This window comes from Rhipicephalus sanguineus, chromosome 11 (genome assembly GCF_013339695.2).
Source record: "Rhipicephalus sanguineus isolate Rsan-2018 chromosome 11, BIME_Rsan_1.4, whole genome shotgun sequence".
Lineage (NCBI taxonomy): Eukaryota > Metazoa > Arthropoda > Arachnida > Ixodida > Ixodidae > Rhipicephalus > Rhipicephalus sanguineus.
Genome location: NC_051186.1, coordinates 57,913,621 through 57,926,884, shown reverse-complemented (window position 1 = coordinate 57,926,884; position 13,264 = coordinate 57,913,621). Strand labels below are relative to the sequence as shown.

The 13,264-nt window shown below is 43.5% G+C and overlaps 1 protein-coding gene across 1 annotated transcript in view; it reads right to left on the bottom strand.

The window, feature by feature from the left end:
- The window catches only part of LOC119374376 (nuclear pore complex protein Nup133), a 42,661-nt gene that overhangs the window by 21,415 nt on the left and 7,982 nt on the right, over positions 1–13,264 (bottom strand). Inside the window, exons 9-19 of the mRNA XM_037644468.2 lie at positions 13,053–13,114; positions 10,950–11,017; positions 10,437–10,528; positions 9,351–9,453; positions 8,388–8,450; positions 7,835–7,922; positions 6,988–7,042; positions 5,291–5,362; positions 4,692–4,964; positions 1,215–1,321; positions 163–262 (exon numbers count right to left, since the gene is read on the bottom strand). Of these exons, the coding sequence (XP_037500396.1) occupies positions 163–262; positions 1,215–1,321; positions 4,692–4,964; positions 5,291–5,362; positions 6,988–7,042; positions 7,835–7,922; positions 8,388–8,450; positions 9,351–9,453; positions 10,437–10,528; positions 10,950–11,017; positions 13,053–13,114 (1,083 nt within the window). The remainder of the gene's footprint in view (positions 1–162; positions 263–1,214; positions 1,322–4,691; positions 4,965–5,290; positions 5,363–6,987; positions 7,043–7,834; positions 7,923–8,387; positions 8,451–9,350; positions 9,454–10,436; positions 10,529–10,949; positions 11,018–13,052; positions 13,115–13,264) is intronic.

The following is a 13,264-nucleotide window of genomic DNA, read 5'->3' as shown; positions in this document are numbered from 1 at the left end:
AATTTTGCACCGTTTTTTCCCTGTGTATTCACAGTGGAAAACGTTTTCACAGTCGGCCCATGAGTGGTTACGTTAAACTGCACACAACTAGGCACAACTTTGCAACTGTTGGAATGCCTGCCCAGCAAAACAGAGTTACGGGAGCGGGACAAGGCGCTTCACCTGTTGATAAAAGTGGTCCGCTGCTGTCAGTCGTCCAGATCCAGAGACCTTACGTGCCTCGATTACCCGCTTGATGCCAGCATCAATCACTCCACTGAACCTGAAAACAGAAACGAGGGTGAGTGCTAAAATCATACGATGAAAATGATCGCAACAAATCATTGTTAAAACAGCACCGGTGTGTGACTCCCTTCGTCTTTTCCCACCTTAATAAGTATCTGCGCTGATGTCTTAGGATGTGTCATACTAACAAGGCCGGAAGTCAGCCCTTGGTGGTTTCCACGTGGCTTTGGCAGCGCACGACACACGAACGCCAAAAACGTATATAAGAGGGATGGAACCAGAGTGAGTGCCACTCCCAGACACCCAAGTCTTGCATCAGGATCGCTTTAGGTTTTTTTAAAAATTAACCTCTACGACCTGAACAAATTGCATTTCAGTTACATTTGTGGTCGCATTACACATGTTGGAAAACATTGTCGTTTAGCCAATCTTTTTGTTCAATTTTCGTGCCAGGTGCGCCGAGATGACAAACAAATAATCAATAATCATTCCAAAAGAAGGCCCCCAAAAAGCGGCGCGACTTTTGCGGAGAAACCAAAAAGCAGAAGTTTAATTTTCTCATTTTTACAAAATATTTTTAAATTATGATAGAAAAGCCGTACAAATACAATGGGAAGGTTGATAAAATAACTATGTTGCAATGCGAAAATATGCGCAACTATTAATGAAGGCACAAATCTGCTCTTTAACACAGTCTCCACTCTATTCATTGTACATTTGCCAGTGCATGAATAACATTACTTGCCTACTCCCCCATACGTATATATCTGATTTCAACGCACAACTACACAAAGAAGTTGAATGCACAACTACACAGACGCGCTGTTAGTCTGACGAGCACTACATAATATAAGTATATTTGCAGGAAAAACGAAAATAAGCCCGAAAAACGCAACAAATGACTAGGAATTTTTACAAGTGACTCAGTAAAAAAAGATGCCCAAATCCGCTTATTGTAAGGAGAACTGGCAACTCTACTTGTCACTTACTGGGATTGGAGCGAACGCAGTTGCATGGCAGCGACCAGCTTTTCAGCCTGCTCCTGCAGCAGCAAGTTGGTGGCCATTGGCAATCCCCGCACAGTGACTGCATAAAGCTGTGCAGGGAATGAAAGTGAATAGGTACAATGCCATTTGTCTTGGCATCCACATCTCATTATGTTCTTGGCATGCACATCTCATTATGTTCGTGCTACGACATTTACCTATGATTTGCAGCTTACATTTGATGTCCACATACAGTTGTGAGCCATATCAATGGGAACACTGAAATTACCTACAAAAGGTCACAGTGGCTAAATGCAACTGCCAAACACAGACGTCTTCATGATAGTTTCCTACAATATTTACTAGAGGGAACTCTGGCGCTAGTGCCTATGGGAGCTGCAATGCATGGTGCTTCAGTCAGCATGGGAATGAGGGGTAGTATACGGATTTGTCTAAACTTCATTCATTCGGCTCCGTTTGGCTCTGTGTCGCCTGCTGCCACTTTGTCGCAAGACAAAGATCAGCGAACAATGAGCAGTTCCACTTCACCACCTTGACCTTTTAGGCTCACCAATTCAAATTGGGTCACGAAGTTCACAACTACCCATTCTTTTATTCGAAACAAAACCAAAACACAACAATAAACAAAGCCACGAGTGCGTTCGAAGCCCGCAAGTACGAAGACTAGGCAAATCCGTGTACTACTTATCATTCCCATGGTGGCCGAACGATCGCAGCGCCAGAGTTCCCTCTAGTAAATATTGGGAAACTCTATGGTCTTCATAACACTAAGTTTTCAAGCGGTAACGTATTTCCTACAATTCGGTACGTCACATTCGTATCTGTACATCACGAGTAATTGTTGTTTAAACCCGAATTCGATGTTCCCTTTCATATTACTCATGGTGGTACCTTTTAAACATGAAACAACATACAGTTGTATCCCCTTTAAAGAGGCACTGGTGTAACAGACAATTGGGTTTAAGACATCAGTGTGCTTACGTCGAAAGAAGTGTTGATCAGAAAATGAGAATGCGGTACCCTGCTTATAAGAGACATCTCATATAAAGGACAAGAACTGCTCGCTGGTGCACATATTTTATAAAGGAATTCAAGAGCATAAGAATGAGCCCTGCGTGAATCTTTGTTACGTTCATGAAATTAGGCTACAAGCTTTTGCCTCACATCACATTTTGCTCTGTTTTATATCTCTTGAAACAAATATTATTGCTCTCAATGACTAACAGAATCGATAGCTGGACAAGCAGGCATTATGACATAAAACTGTAAAACTAACAACAATGCAAGAAGCTACAAAGAAACACAGATACTACATACAAGTTAATGAGGAACCTGCATGATAATATTCTTGCATAAGGTAAGGCTCTTTATCCCTATTGAAGTACACGTGGTGCACGTATTTGTGTATATGAATAAAAAAAAAAAGGAAGGTTGCACATTGGATTACCACCCCTTTCCATCTTGAACCATAGGCAAGTGTGGACCAAAACTATGTGGCCTGAACGCACATGTTAAGCATGCTTAAATGTCAATAACGTGTAATTACTAGGGATGGGTGAATAGTAAATTTCAGGTTCGAAGTGAATAGGAATTTGGTTGAATAATTTCTAATGAAATAGCTTAAACAATAGATATTACATATCACAAAGAAAAATAACTAAATAAGCATTCTTGTCATGACCGAACTTACTTGCGCAATATGTTTTACTAGGCTTGTGTGACTGTCACTTTTCTTGGTTCGACACAATGTGGAAGCAACATTGAACAAATAGTAGCAGGAATTGCAATAGGAGTGTAGGGTGCAAGATATCAGCTGTAAAATATGTTGTTTTAAAATTTGCTCTACATACCACATACGAGCCCGTAAACCATGCTTTTAAACTTTAGAAAAAAGAAAGTAACGGAGAACAGGCAAAATGTACAGTAAAACCTCGGTGATACGATCACGGCTCGTACGAATTTCGGGGTGATACGAATTTTTCTGTGGTCCCGGCCAAGGCCCATTAGCCTGCAATGTATTGGAATACGGTTGTTGCGAACCGATATGCACCCGCGACGTTTGATACGAACGTGCGCTAGAGCACAGGTGCGAACAGGTGCTGCCCGCGCAGTCGTGGAAGACGCGGCAGTCACGCGCGGGCGCGGGCATGCGCGCTGCGTGACTATCAACGGTGGTCGTTTCCTCCGAGATAGTGTGCGCGAACCTTGGAGGCCTTTATGCGCCTTCGCATTTAGATTATAGATGACGTTGACGTCGCGCTTTTTTTCACCGACGCGTTGACGCATGCTCCTGTGCTCGAGGCAGCAGTGTCTTTGTACTGTGTCAACACGTGCTAGCAACCTCGATGCAAGCCATGTCCCCGCTATCAGACGTTCTATGAAACAAGGCTGAAAATGGGCTGCGGGTACGTCATGAAGTCCCATGAAAGGTGAACAACGACCCCAAGAGACGAAGCGGATGGTCTTGGCGAAGGAGCTTGGCCTCTATCTTAACTATCGTGTGCAAATCGCTTCTTAAGTCACTTTCGCCGCGGTACTCTGCTGACACGCAGAAAAGCATAGTAAGATTAGGAAGGGGCTACTAGCGGTCACGGCGCACAACACATCTGGTTCATTAGGTACTCACGCGCGCATGCACCATATATTTACGAGTACAAGTACGATCGTTGACGTCTAAAAACTTTACTGGCAATCATTCAGAGCTGTGCATCACGTCACTGCGGCCCTACGAAACACTAAATTAAAACGTATGCCAGCTTTCTTTTGTCGCATACAATTTTTCCATGTTTTCTGGTGATACGAATTTCGGATGATACGAATATTTTTGGTAACCCCGCGAGATTCGTATCACCGAGGCTTTACTGTACATTTAACATTGAACTGTGGCTTCGCGGCAGTGTGGATATTCCCTGGATACGTAAGTGGTTTCACGGCATAGAAGCCACATACTGCAGTGAAACCATTTTCTCAGGGGGTTTACTGTGGTAAAACATACGCCTATTCGTTCGTTTTGAATACTTTGGCATTTCGGAAACATTAAATTCGTTTTGAAGCGAATTCGAATACTGTAATATCTGTTAGAATATTCGAAGTGCTTGAATATTCACCAATGCCTAGTAATTACCTTTGGGCTTCGTATTTGTTTCTAAACAGTATAGGTTGGCAAACTCACTCATGAGTCGACCCATTCAGACTCAGATCGAGCCACGAGTCTGAGTGAGTCCAGGTGAGTAATATTTCGGTGTGTTTGAGTCCGAGTGAGTCTGGTTGAGAAATATTTTGCCGAGTCTAAGCCTGAGTGAGTGTTAAGCGCAAAATATATTTCTTGAGCGAGTCTGAGTGAGCTCCACCTTTTTTGCCGACCTATGCCAGACAGTAAAGTCATTAAATGACCATGATATGGCACTCAGGATATTGGTACGCCCATACACAGAGTGGCGCAACTTGTCCGATACACACCCGTTGCCAGAGGCCCACGCCCTTGAGGAAATTGAGGAGCAGCTGGTGGGCACGCAGCTTGTCTTCCAGCTGGTGGTGGATGAGGAGTGACAGCGAGGACGATCCGAGGCCACCCGGTGCGTGCTGGTGCGCCCACCGGGGATCCATAGCTGGCACGTCGTCGACAAGCCGGTAGCCCAAGCGCGAGACGCATGTGTCTAACGCAGAGTCCGGCTCGCTGGACGGCTCCGTACGGCCCAGGAAGGTTTCGTCAATGATTGCCTCGCTTCTCAGCTGTGTTTATGCAAAATAATTTGCTCATGGTCAAGTTGATGATGCAAGAGTAAAGCAAACAGAAAGGCATGGAGTGAGGAAAACCGTACATTGCAGTTGTCGATACATCAGCACGCCAACTGTGACAATGGCCACAATGTCTATGCAACGAATACATAAGGTTGCTTGAATACACCACAGAGCACATTTTGAATGTGGACATTTCAGACAATGACATCACTGAAACTAGACTTAACATTTGCCTCCGAAGGTGTTCTCCAGTGATCCAGTCACTTGTATCAAGACAAACAAGCAGTAATATCCTAGGGGTGTGTTGCAGTGCTTACCAGTTCACTCTTGCAAAACAGCACAAATGCTGAACGGAGTTTGTTGAAATTGCTTTCGTCGACACTTGTCACCTGGAAATAATGGAAAAAGTGTGAGCAATATGGAAGAGAAGCACCGGACCACCAGTTTCAAATGTCACCAGAAACCCAAATTCAGTACATTCAGCACTATCTCGAAGGCACGCTACTCGAAATAACATTCAGAGAATGCCTTACATGATTGTCTAGAAGTTGAGAGGGTAAAAAATTATGTTTTGATGGGCCATGATATCCGTGCAGGCAGCCACTATTTCGAGCAGATTTCTTGCATCTTCATGATCATGCCAACAACACAGCTACAGAGTGGTATAAGTATGTTCAACGCTTTAAGTTAGTTCGTTTTTATACTTGAGTGAACATGAATTCATGTGTTAGCCCTTTACAGGAAAGTTTGACAGGAAAATGAAAAAAAAATTACTATACTTGAAAAGCACCCTTAGAACGTACCGAATGTAAAACACTGCAAGAAATGATTAAAGCGAACTTCCTACACAATGGCATACCGACACGGAGATCAAACACCAAGCACTCTAATTCTCAGCTTATCTAAAAACACCTTTGAGACATTAGTGAAACTTCATGGCAAGTCTGATCGAAATTGTTTTAAGATATGTGTGACATATCTTAAATATCTATCACTATTTTCATCACTCCATTTGTTTCTGATGCCATACATAAGCGTGCACAACTGTGCCCACAGTTTTTTACTGGACATGACTCTACTGCATAGAATTTAACCAAAGTATAATTTATGCGACATACATGTTAGTTTTGAAACATAGGTGTGACCCTGAGCACTCTCTTTTATTTATTTTTTCTTCGAACATACGGGTTTCAGTGTGATTACGAGCGAGCGTGCAAGCACGTCCCGGCAACCCGCAGCGTGGCTGCCGTAACTATGCAGCTCATAATGCTTAAATCGACCAATGGCTGTGGACTTTGTGTTAATGACGCGGCCATTTGGGTTTATGGCATCATTTGTCGAGAGAAGAGCAAGCAATTTCTAGCTGACTTTGAGAATTAATTGTGAATTCCAGGCCACGAGCTGGGCTATAATCTTTGGCTCACATGCTCTCAGACGTCTCGACTACCAATCGGCAGCGTTTTCTGACCATGCTCAAAAAAGTGTTGGAGGGCCCATTTAATCTGGCAACATGCCCCCCCCCCCCCCCCCCCCCCCCCCCAAGTTTTTAAAGCACCATAATTTTTCTTATCCTGTCTTACGGTTAAGAAATGTTACGATTTCAGGAATTAGTGCTACAGGCATGCTCGTGGTCACACTGCTTGCTATTTTTCTGTCGTTTGTACCATTTCCTAGAGGTAATCGAATGCCTGCATGACCTACGATATGGCAGCTCACCAGATTTTGTGACGTTCTTTTCTCTACAACTATAACTGGGCTGTTCAGAGAAAGACATCAAAGGCTGGAGCAACATTGGCCCTTGCGAACGTATCATTGCAATTGGTGATTTGCCCTAGACCCCCCAGAAAAAAAGTCCGATGGTCCTACACAGCAAGGTTGCCGTTGCTGGTGATCCCGTGCTGCACGATCACAGGCCACAATACTCGAGTCTATCTTGCAGTGCACATTAACCTGCACATTACATTAATGCTCAAACCGCGCACTTAAAATAAAAAGCCGAGCTTGCAGTGCTGACCTCCATATTATCTTCCGGAGAACCATGGTCTTGAAGCAAGAGTTCCACCGTACGGCTGTAAAACAAAAGTAACAAAATGTTACAAAACTATCGTCACTCGAAGCTAGATCACTTGCCAGCTGTCGTTATGTAAAGTGCCCCACATTACATACCGGTGCTTGTCCACAAAGAATTATGTCTCACAAGTCCAAGTTTAGTGTAGTCCATTGTTAAAGGAAATGCAAGTGGCATTTCACATTCAACTAACTGAAACTCAGTTTTGACACAAGTCAGTGACGATTTCTCACCAGTGTAGCAGAGGTATCTAATGCATCACAACAGGAATTTTTTCATTGTGATGCTGATGATATGTTAAATTTATGCTGGTTTGAATATCAGTAGATGTTCTCTTCAAGAGCTGATCACATTGTGCATGTACAAGGCCAGGTGTTAATCAAATAACTGCAGGATAACAGACAGGGGGGCCAATTGATTTGGGTTCATAATTATGCACGTCTTATCTTCTTGTTCCTTGTGTATTCGTTTCAATGTCCAGTGCTGCCTTACCATAATTATGAAATAACTGACAAGCATTCGAAACTCTATCATGTCACAAAACTGAACCGCCCTTTCTAAACTGCATTCCCACTGAGATTGAGATGTTACTGCTGCAGGTAACAACAAAATCAGCCAACTTATGCACAACACCAGAAGATCTAGTACCGAGATATGCTACACATTCATGGGCATCGTCGTAGCGCCAACATGTTGTGCCAAGCTCGGTCGCTGAAGTGCCAATGCATAAATCTGCTAAATGAGGAATCAAAGAGTGAGGCAGGAATCGTGAAGCTTCTGAGCATACACTAACCTGGCATCTTGTGCAGGTGCGTGGACAGAACGAATGCAGACGATGCCGTGGACATGTGAAAAAAACAATGGCGTTCCTTCGTAGGAGCCTGCGAACAGACAGGGCAAACAACAGACACCGCTGCATGAGAACATAGTGAATCCACTACTCTCAGTACTTTACTTGAGCTATGGTCACAACATGCCCTGAGAACAAAGCATTGTGTACGGGGAGGAAGGGGGTTCATCCTACGCATTGGGTGGAACTTACTGCAACCTCTTAGGGATAGCCATTCAAACGACTGCAGTGACGTTTTCAAACAATAAAGCTGTACTTTTGGAGATACGCGGACTTTCAGCTCCAAACACTGTTGTTGTCAGGTTAGGTTAGGTCCCAGATTCTACATATATTCTATATGTATGAAATGCATGTACACACATGAAATGTAAAAATTTTGGGGTGAAGATGAGCCCCATCAGACAATGCCACTGCTGCCCTTAGTCAGTTTTGTATTAAAAACCCAGAATAAAAGATGGCAAGCAGTATTTTTGCAGATGCTGGTAGGCTGCCTCACCTGCTCCGAGAAGCTTGTCCTTCTTGAATTCTATTACATCTGGGTCGTCCACGTTGCTGCCAGCTGAAAAACAGAACACAAACACACACATGTCAGAGTGAATGCACAAGACAGTGATAAGTATGGCATCTTTGCGCACCATCAGTTATCAATCAATCAGTCAGTCACTCAATCAATCAATTTATTAAAACATCAAAACGCCAAACAAATAGTCTAAACATGAATACTGCAGGGTGCGAGCAAAAAAAGCCATTAATGCTTGCTGAAGGCTTTCACCAGTCGATAACCACATACAAACTCAGGCCAACAGGCAGCAAGTGAAACATGATGATAATCCTGTCAAACAAACTTCTTGACAGGATTAAAAAATACATAAAGCACTTTGCCGGAAGAATACAGTTTAAAAATGGGAAGATTTTTAATTAAAGGGGCCGTATTTGCTCTACTGCATCATTTTCAAGTCCATACATGTCCGAGCATAACACGAAGTTTCTGTTACTGAAACCCCGTTTCCGTCTGAATCCGAAAATGCAAAATTTTAAAATTAATATTTCTTCTACAATGGCTTGCAACCTAGGAAAAAAATGTCTGCTCCACCCACAGCCATCACTCTCCCTCCCACAGAGAATTTGCATCAATGTTCCTTCCAATAGCACTGATCATTTTCGGAACGTCAAGCACTTCCCGTGTTTCGGGTAGTTGACTTTCCCATACAGACACACGTTTGCATCGCTGGTTTGAGGTTGGACACTTGAACATCCTGGTACATTTCGTCAGACATTCTAACGTCGCTGCTCAGCCAAACGTAATGCTTTCGGTCATAACAACAAACATTTCTCTCTTAATATTTTTTTTTGTTGTAACCGACTACAGAAAGAAGCACTGTGAGCCTCACACATTGCTTCAATCTTAGGAACATGCAATCATTCAACCTCAACCATCTCAGCCAAGTGCAATACTCACGGGTCACGCAGTACACTTTGGTGGTGCCATAAACAAAGCTGGTACGACGATTTACCGATGGAAGGACAAACTTGTAGTTGAGCAAGGATTCCTCGTTCCTCTCCTGGAACAAGGATAGTGTTACACCTCATCAGTGATGTAGCTTGCTTCAAAAAAAAGATAGGATAAAACAATACAAAGCAATTTTTATTAACACCGCCATGAACCAGTCAAAACGAGCACAGCAAGCTTTTGTTATGTCATTCATATCTTTCCCGCGAGATAGCGCACAATTCAAGGAACAGCGCTAAAAAATGATGGGACATTGTCGAAAGTCGGTGCTGTGTGTGTCTTCTTCTGTACGTCTTGTCGGTTTTTGCGTTGTCCCTTGAATCATAAACCAACAAGCCAAATTATCTGCACTCCGAGATACTGCAGTATGAATGATTTTTTTTTTTGTATTTCGGGCTTTCAATAAAGTTCAGTTGAGATTTGGCACACCGTCCCGTTGTTCACTGATATCTGTCTTTTGGTGCACTTTATTATTTACGCATCTTTAAGGGAACATAAAAACAAAAAGAAACAAAACGAAAAAAGATCAGTTTACACTGAGACGGTATTCCCTCCAAGCTCTGTACATTAATTTAAGATCAACGTTAAATTTTTAAAATTCTGCACAGAATGGCCGCTGTCGGGACGTTTGTGTGACATTCCGGATTTCACGAGCATTTCCTGCACATTTTGTAGATCATTATTTATTAGAGCTTCTCGAAAGTAAGTTCAGTCCAACACAATCCCTTCCGTGTTCAGAGAGAAAATGTTAACCATGCTTGGATAGATGCCGCCAATGTCTGCAACGCTACGGTGAGAACTTCGAGGTGACGTTGACGCCCGTCTATCCTACGTTTCTTGTAGCTGATGAAGCCTCTTCTCACAACAGGAACAACTTTTTAATACGGTAGATGGCTAATCTACTGAAGAGGCCGAACCAACTTTTCATTTTAGCGACCCTCTAAAATATTCTTCGGTTACCGTCAGCGTGAAACAACCCGTGTCTTTCGTTAGCCATACAAGATCGAGCATTAGACGCAGTGAAAAAGAACTAACCGTGTACTGCTCCGAGAAACGAAGCACCGTGAAATCCGTAAAGCACACTGGGCTGTCATTGGGAGAGCCCACATTTCGGACGTCCACCGTGCCTGGAAAAAAAAAAACAAATGAATTTCTATGTGCATACCCCCGTGCTAAATAAGCAACAGCCTAAATAAGCAACGGATACAAAATGCAAAACTCCGTCGAAAAAAACAAACGAGAAGCACTGAAGAGGTTAAACAGGAGTGCTCTTTTCTTCAAGGTGGCAACACTGCAGCCTTGAACAAGACAAGACAGCTTGTCGAAACATTGCCCCCAGTGACATCCCGTGTTCCAAGAATTTTCTATCACAAGAGGTGTGTGAAGAACTACAACGCATACAAAAGCTGTGCAAGCTATTGTGTTTCTTGAATGCTGTTACGTATTGTCGTTTTTAAACAATGCATTGAAGCCAAAAAAAAATATGTCTTGCTAAGAATGCTATCGCATGGAGTCCACGTTGCAGGGCATACTAAAGTTAAGGCTCACCGATGGCATAGTGCAGCTGTTGGGAAACCTGGGGGTTGAGAGCAGCCATCAGTACAGCGACTCCGTTCCTGTAACGTATGTAGGAAGGAACAGTCACAACTACCGTACTTACGGAAAAGTTAATGCATTTTTGGTAGCGATTGAATGCTTCCATAATACTACTAGCGAACATGCCCAAAGACTACACAGAAACACGGACAGCTAAATGTGGTCTTGGCGTCCTTTTGCCAGCTCCTAACAAGCTGGCGCAGCTATGCTTCGCAGTGACGGAACCTGAGAAGCCGCGGTGTTTCGAGAAACACCAATCCAAGTTTACAGCTAGCAGAACAGGTGTTACTACTCCCTTCCACTTGCCTGCGGCAAGGTGCATATGGGCAAGACGGGCAGATACGTCAACGAACGCCTCAGGGAGCACCGTACGGCTGTTACATCACTAGCAGGGGATGGTTTATTGGCGACGCACTGCAAAAAGTGCGAAGGTTGTATCCCGACACATGACGCTACTTCTGTGATGCGTGTGGGAGGGCAACAAAGAGAAAGGGAAATATAGTAGAGGCTCTTAAAATTCACAGGGTGGGTGACACGTGTGCCAGCACTCTGTCCTAGAGCACTGCACGGGCCGAAAACGCCATGTTCCGGCCCGCCCGAGCCCGGCCCGGTGTTCTTAAATGTGGCCCGTACCCGGCCCGGCCCGTTTCAGCTACTTATGCCTTGAGCATAAAGGTGACACTGTCCAACCTTCGGTGATTGTGAAGATACCTGCCGCACACCAGATATTATCTAGATTGTTTAAGGAACTTCTTTCAGTGTCACGACTTTAACTGGTACTGTGTATACTTTCTGTTAATTACGCCCATAACACTCTTGCGAAATAATTGCAGGGCAATATAAAATATAATTGGAGTCATAGCTGGCTGATTCATGTACGCACGCAGTGCTAACCACGCAATCTTATTTTTTCATTTCAAAGAACGACTACAAAATACCCCCATAAAGTGGGAAAAATAAACATGGCAGACATTTTTAGTTTGAGTCTACATCAACTGCATACGAGCTAGGGCTGTTGAGTAATAGTAGCAAGTCTCCTGCAAACTTCATCTATTGCACAATGCAATGAAAAAAGAAAACGTGCTCTAGCTGCTTCTGGGAGGAATACACCAGGCTGGGCAGCGTTACATAAATTAAAGCTGTCGTGTTGATTCCTCGGCAGGAAACTGCACCCAACGTACACTACATTTTCGTGTTCAAAACAAGAAGGTTCTTTGTCCCACCCATCTTCCCCGAGTCACCGCCACTGCAGTGCCATAGATCTGTCAAAGCGAGGCACACCCGTTAGCGAGCGAGCGACCGTCCTCGCTGTTCCCTGAAGGTGACTGTCTCGTCGTCTTCGTGTGACAAAGAAAAGGTTGATATTGCGGTTTTCTTGTGTGCAGTTCGAAAGAAACGGATAAGCATCAATCACTACACGCAAAAGTAAGGCAATGCGCCGGCACAAGTGAGATTACTTGCAGCTTTTCACAAAAACATACGGTTGCGGCGCACCTTCATTCAAATTTCGTCACTCCCTTGTCACGGGCCATTTCGGTCTGACGTAGCGAAACGGTTGCACTTCGTGCGCGGTCAGTTTCGATTTCACCCTTGAAATTCGATGACGAATGTCTCGGGCCACGTGCAACTTTTGTGATTCTTAAAAAGTGGGTATGCCACAAATCAGCACGCACTACAACTTTGTAATACAAACACCTGCCCTAAAGTCAATAATGAAAAAGTTAATTAACATGTTTTTGTTAATTAGTTGCAACAGTGTCATTTTAACTGCGGCAAAGTATTTCCGCCTGGACGTGGAGTTCGAGCACGAAAACGACAGGGGCCTTACTGTCATATGATTTTATAAAAGACCTGTACTATTGTCTAAAAAAAAAGACACCCTGTATATATCGGTCCTTCATGTAGATTAAAAATCACTTGAAGACTAAGGTTGTCCTATGTCTTTCTGTGTAGTCTTTACGCATGTTTGCTGGTATTATGGAAAGTTACATAACTTGCATAAGTAATTAAAGAGACAGAAAAAAAAACACAAAAAATTGCCCCGCCGGTACATACGCTGACAACTGCATGTCAATGCACCAGGCCCTCAGGTGCCTCGGAAGGGTGTTCCCATGTTCCTGTGAACCAAAACGAAAGAGGAGAGGATGTCCAATGCACACATGCGCGAAATTGTTTTTCTTCATAATATGCAGAGAACCCAGATTAGAAATTAACATAAAACCGCGTAGAAAACAAGTCTTTCCACCTTAATGATCACTAAGTTTAAG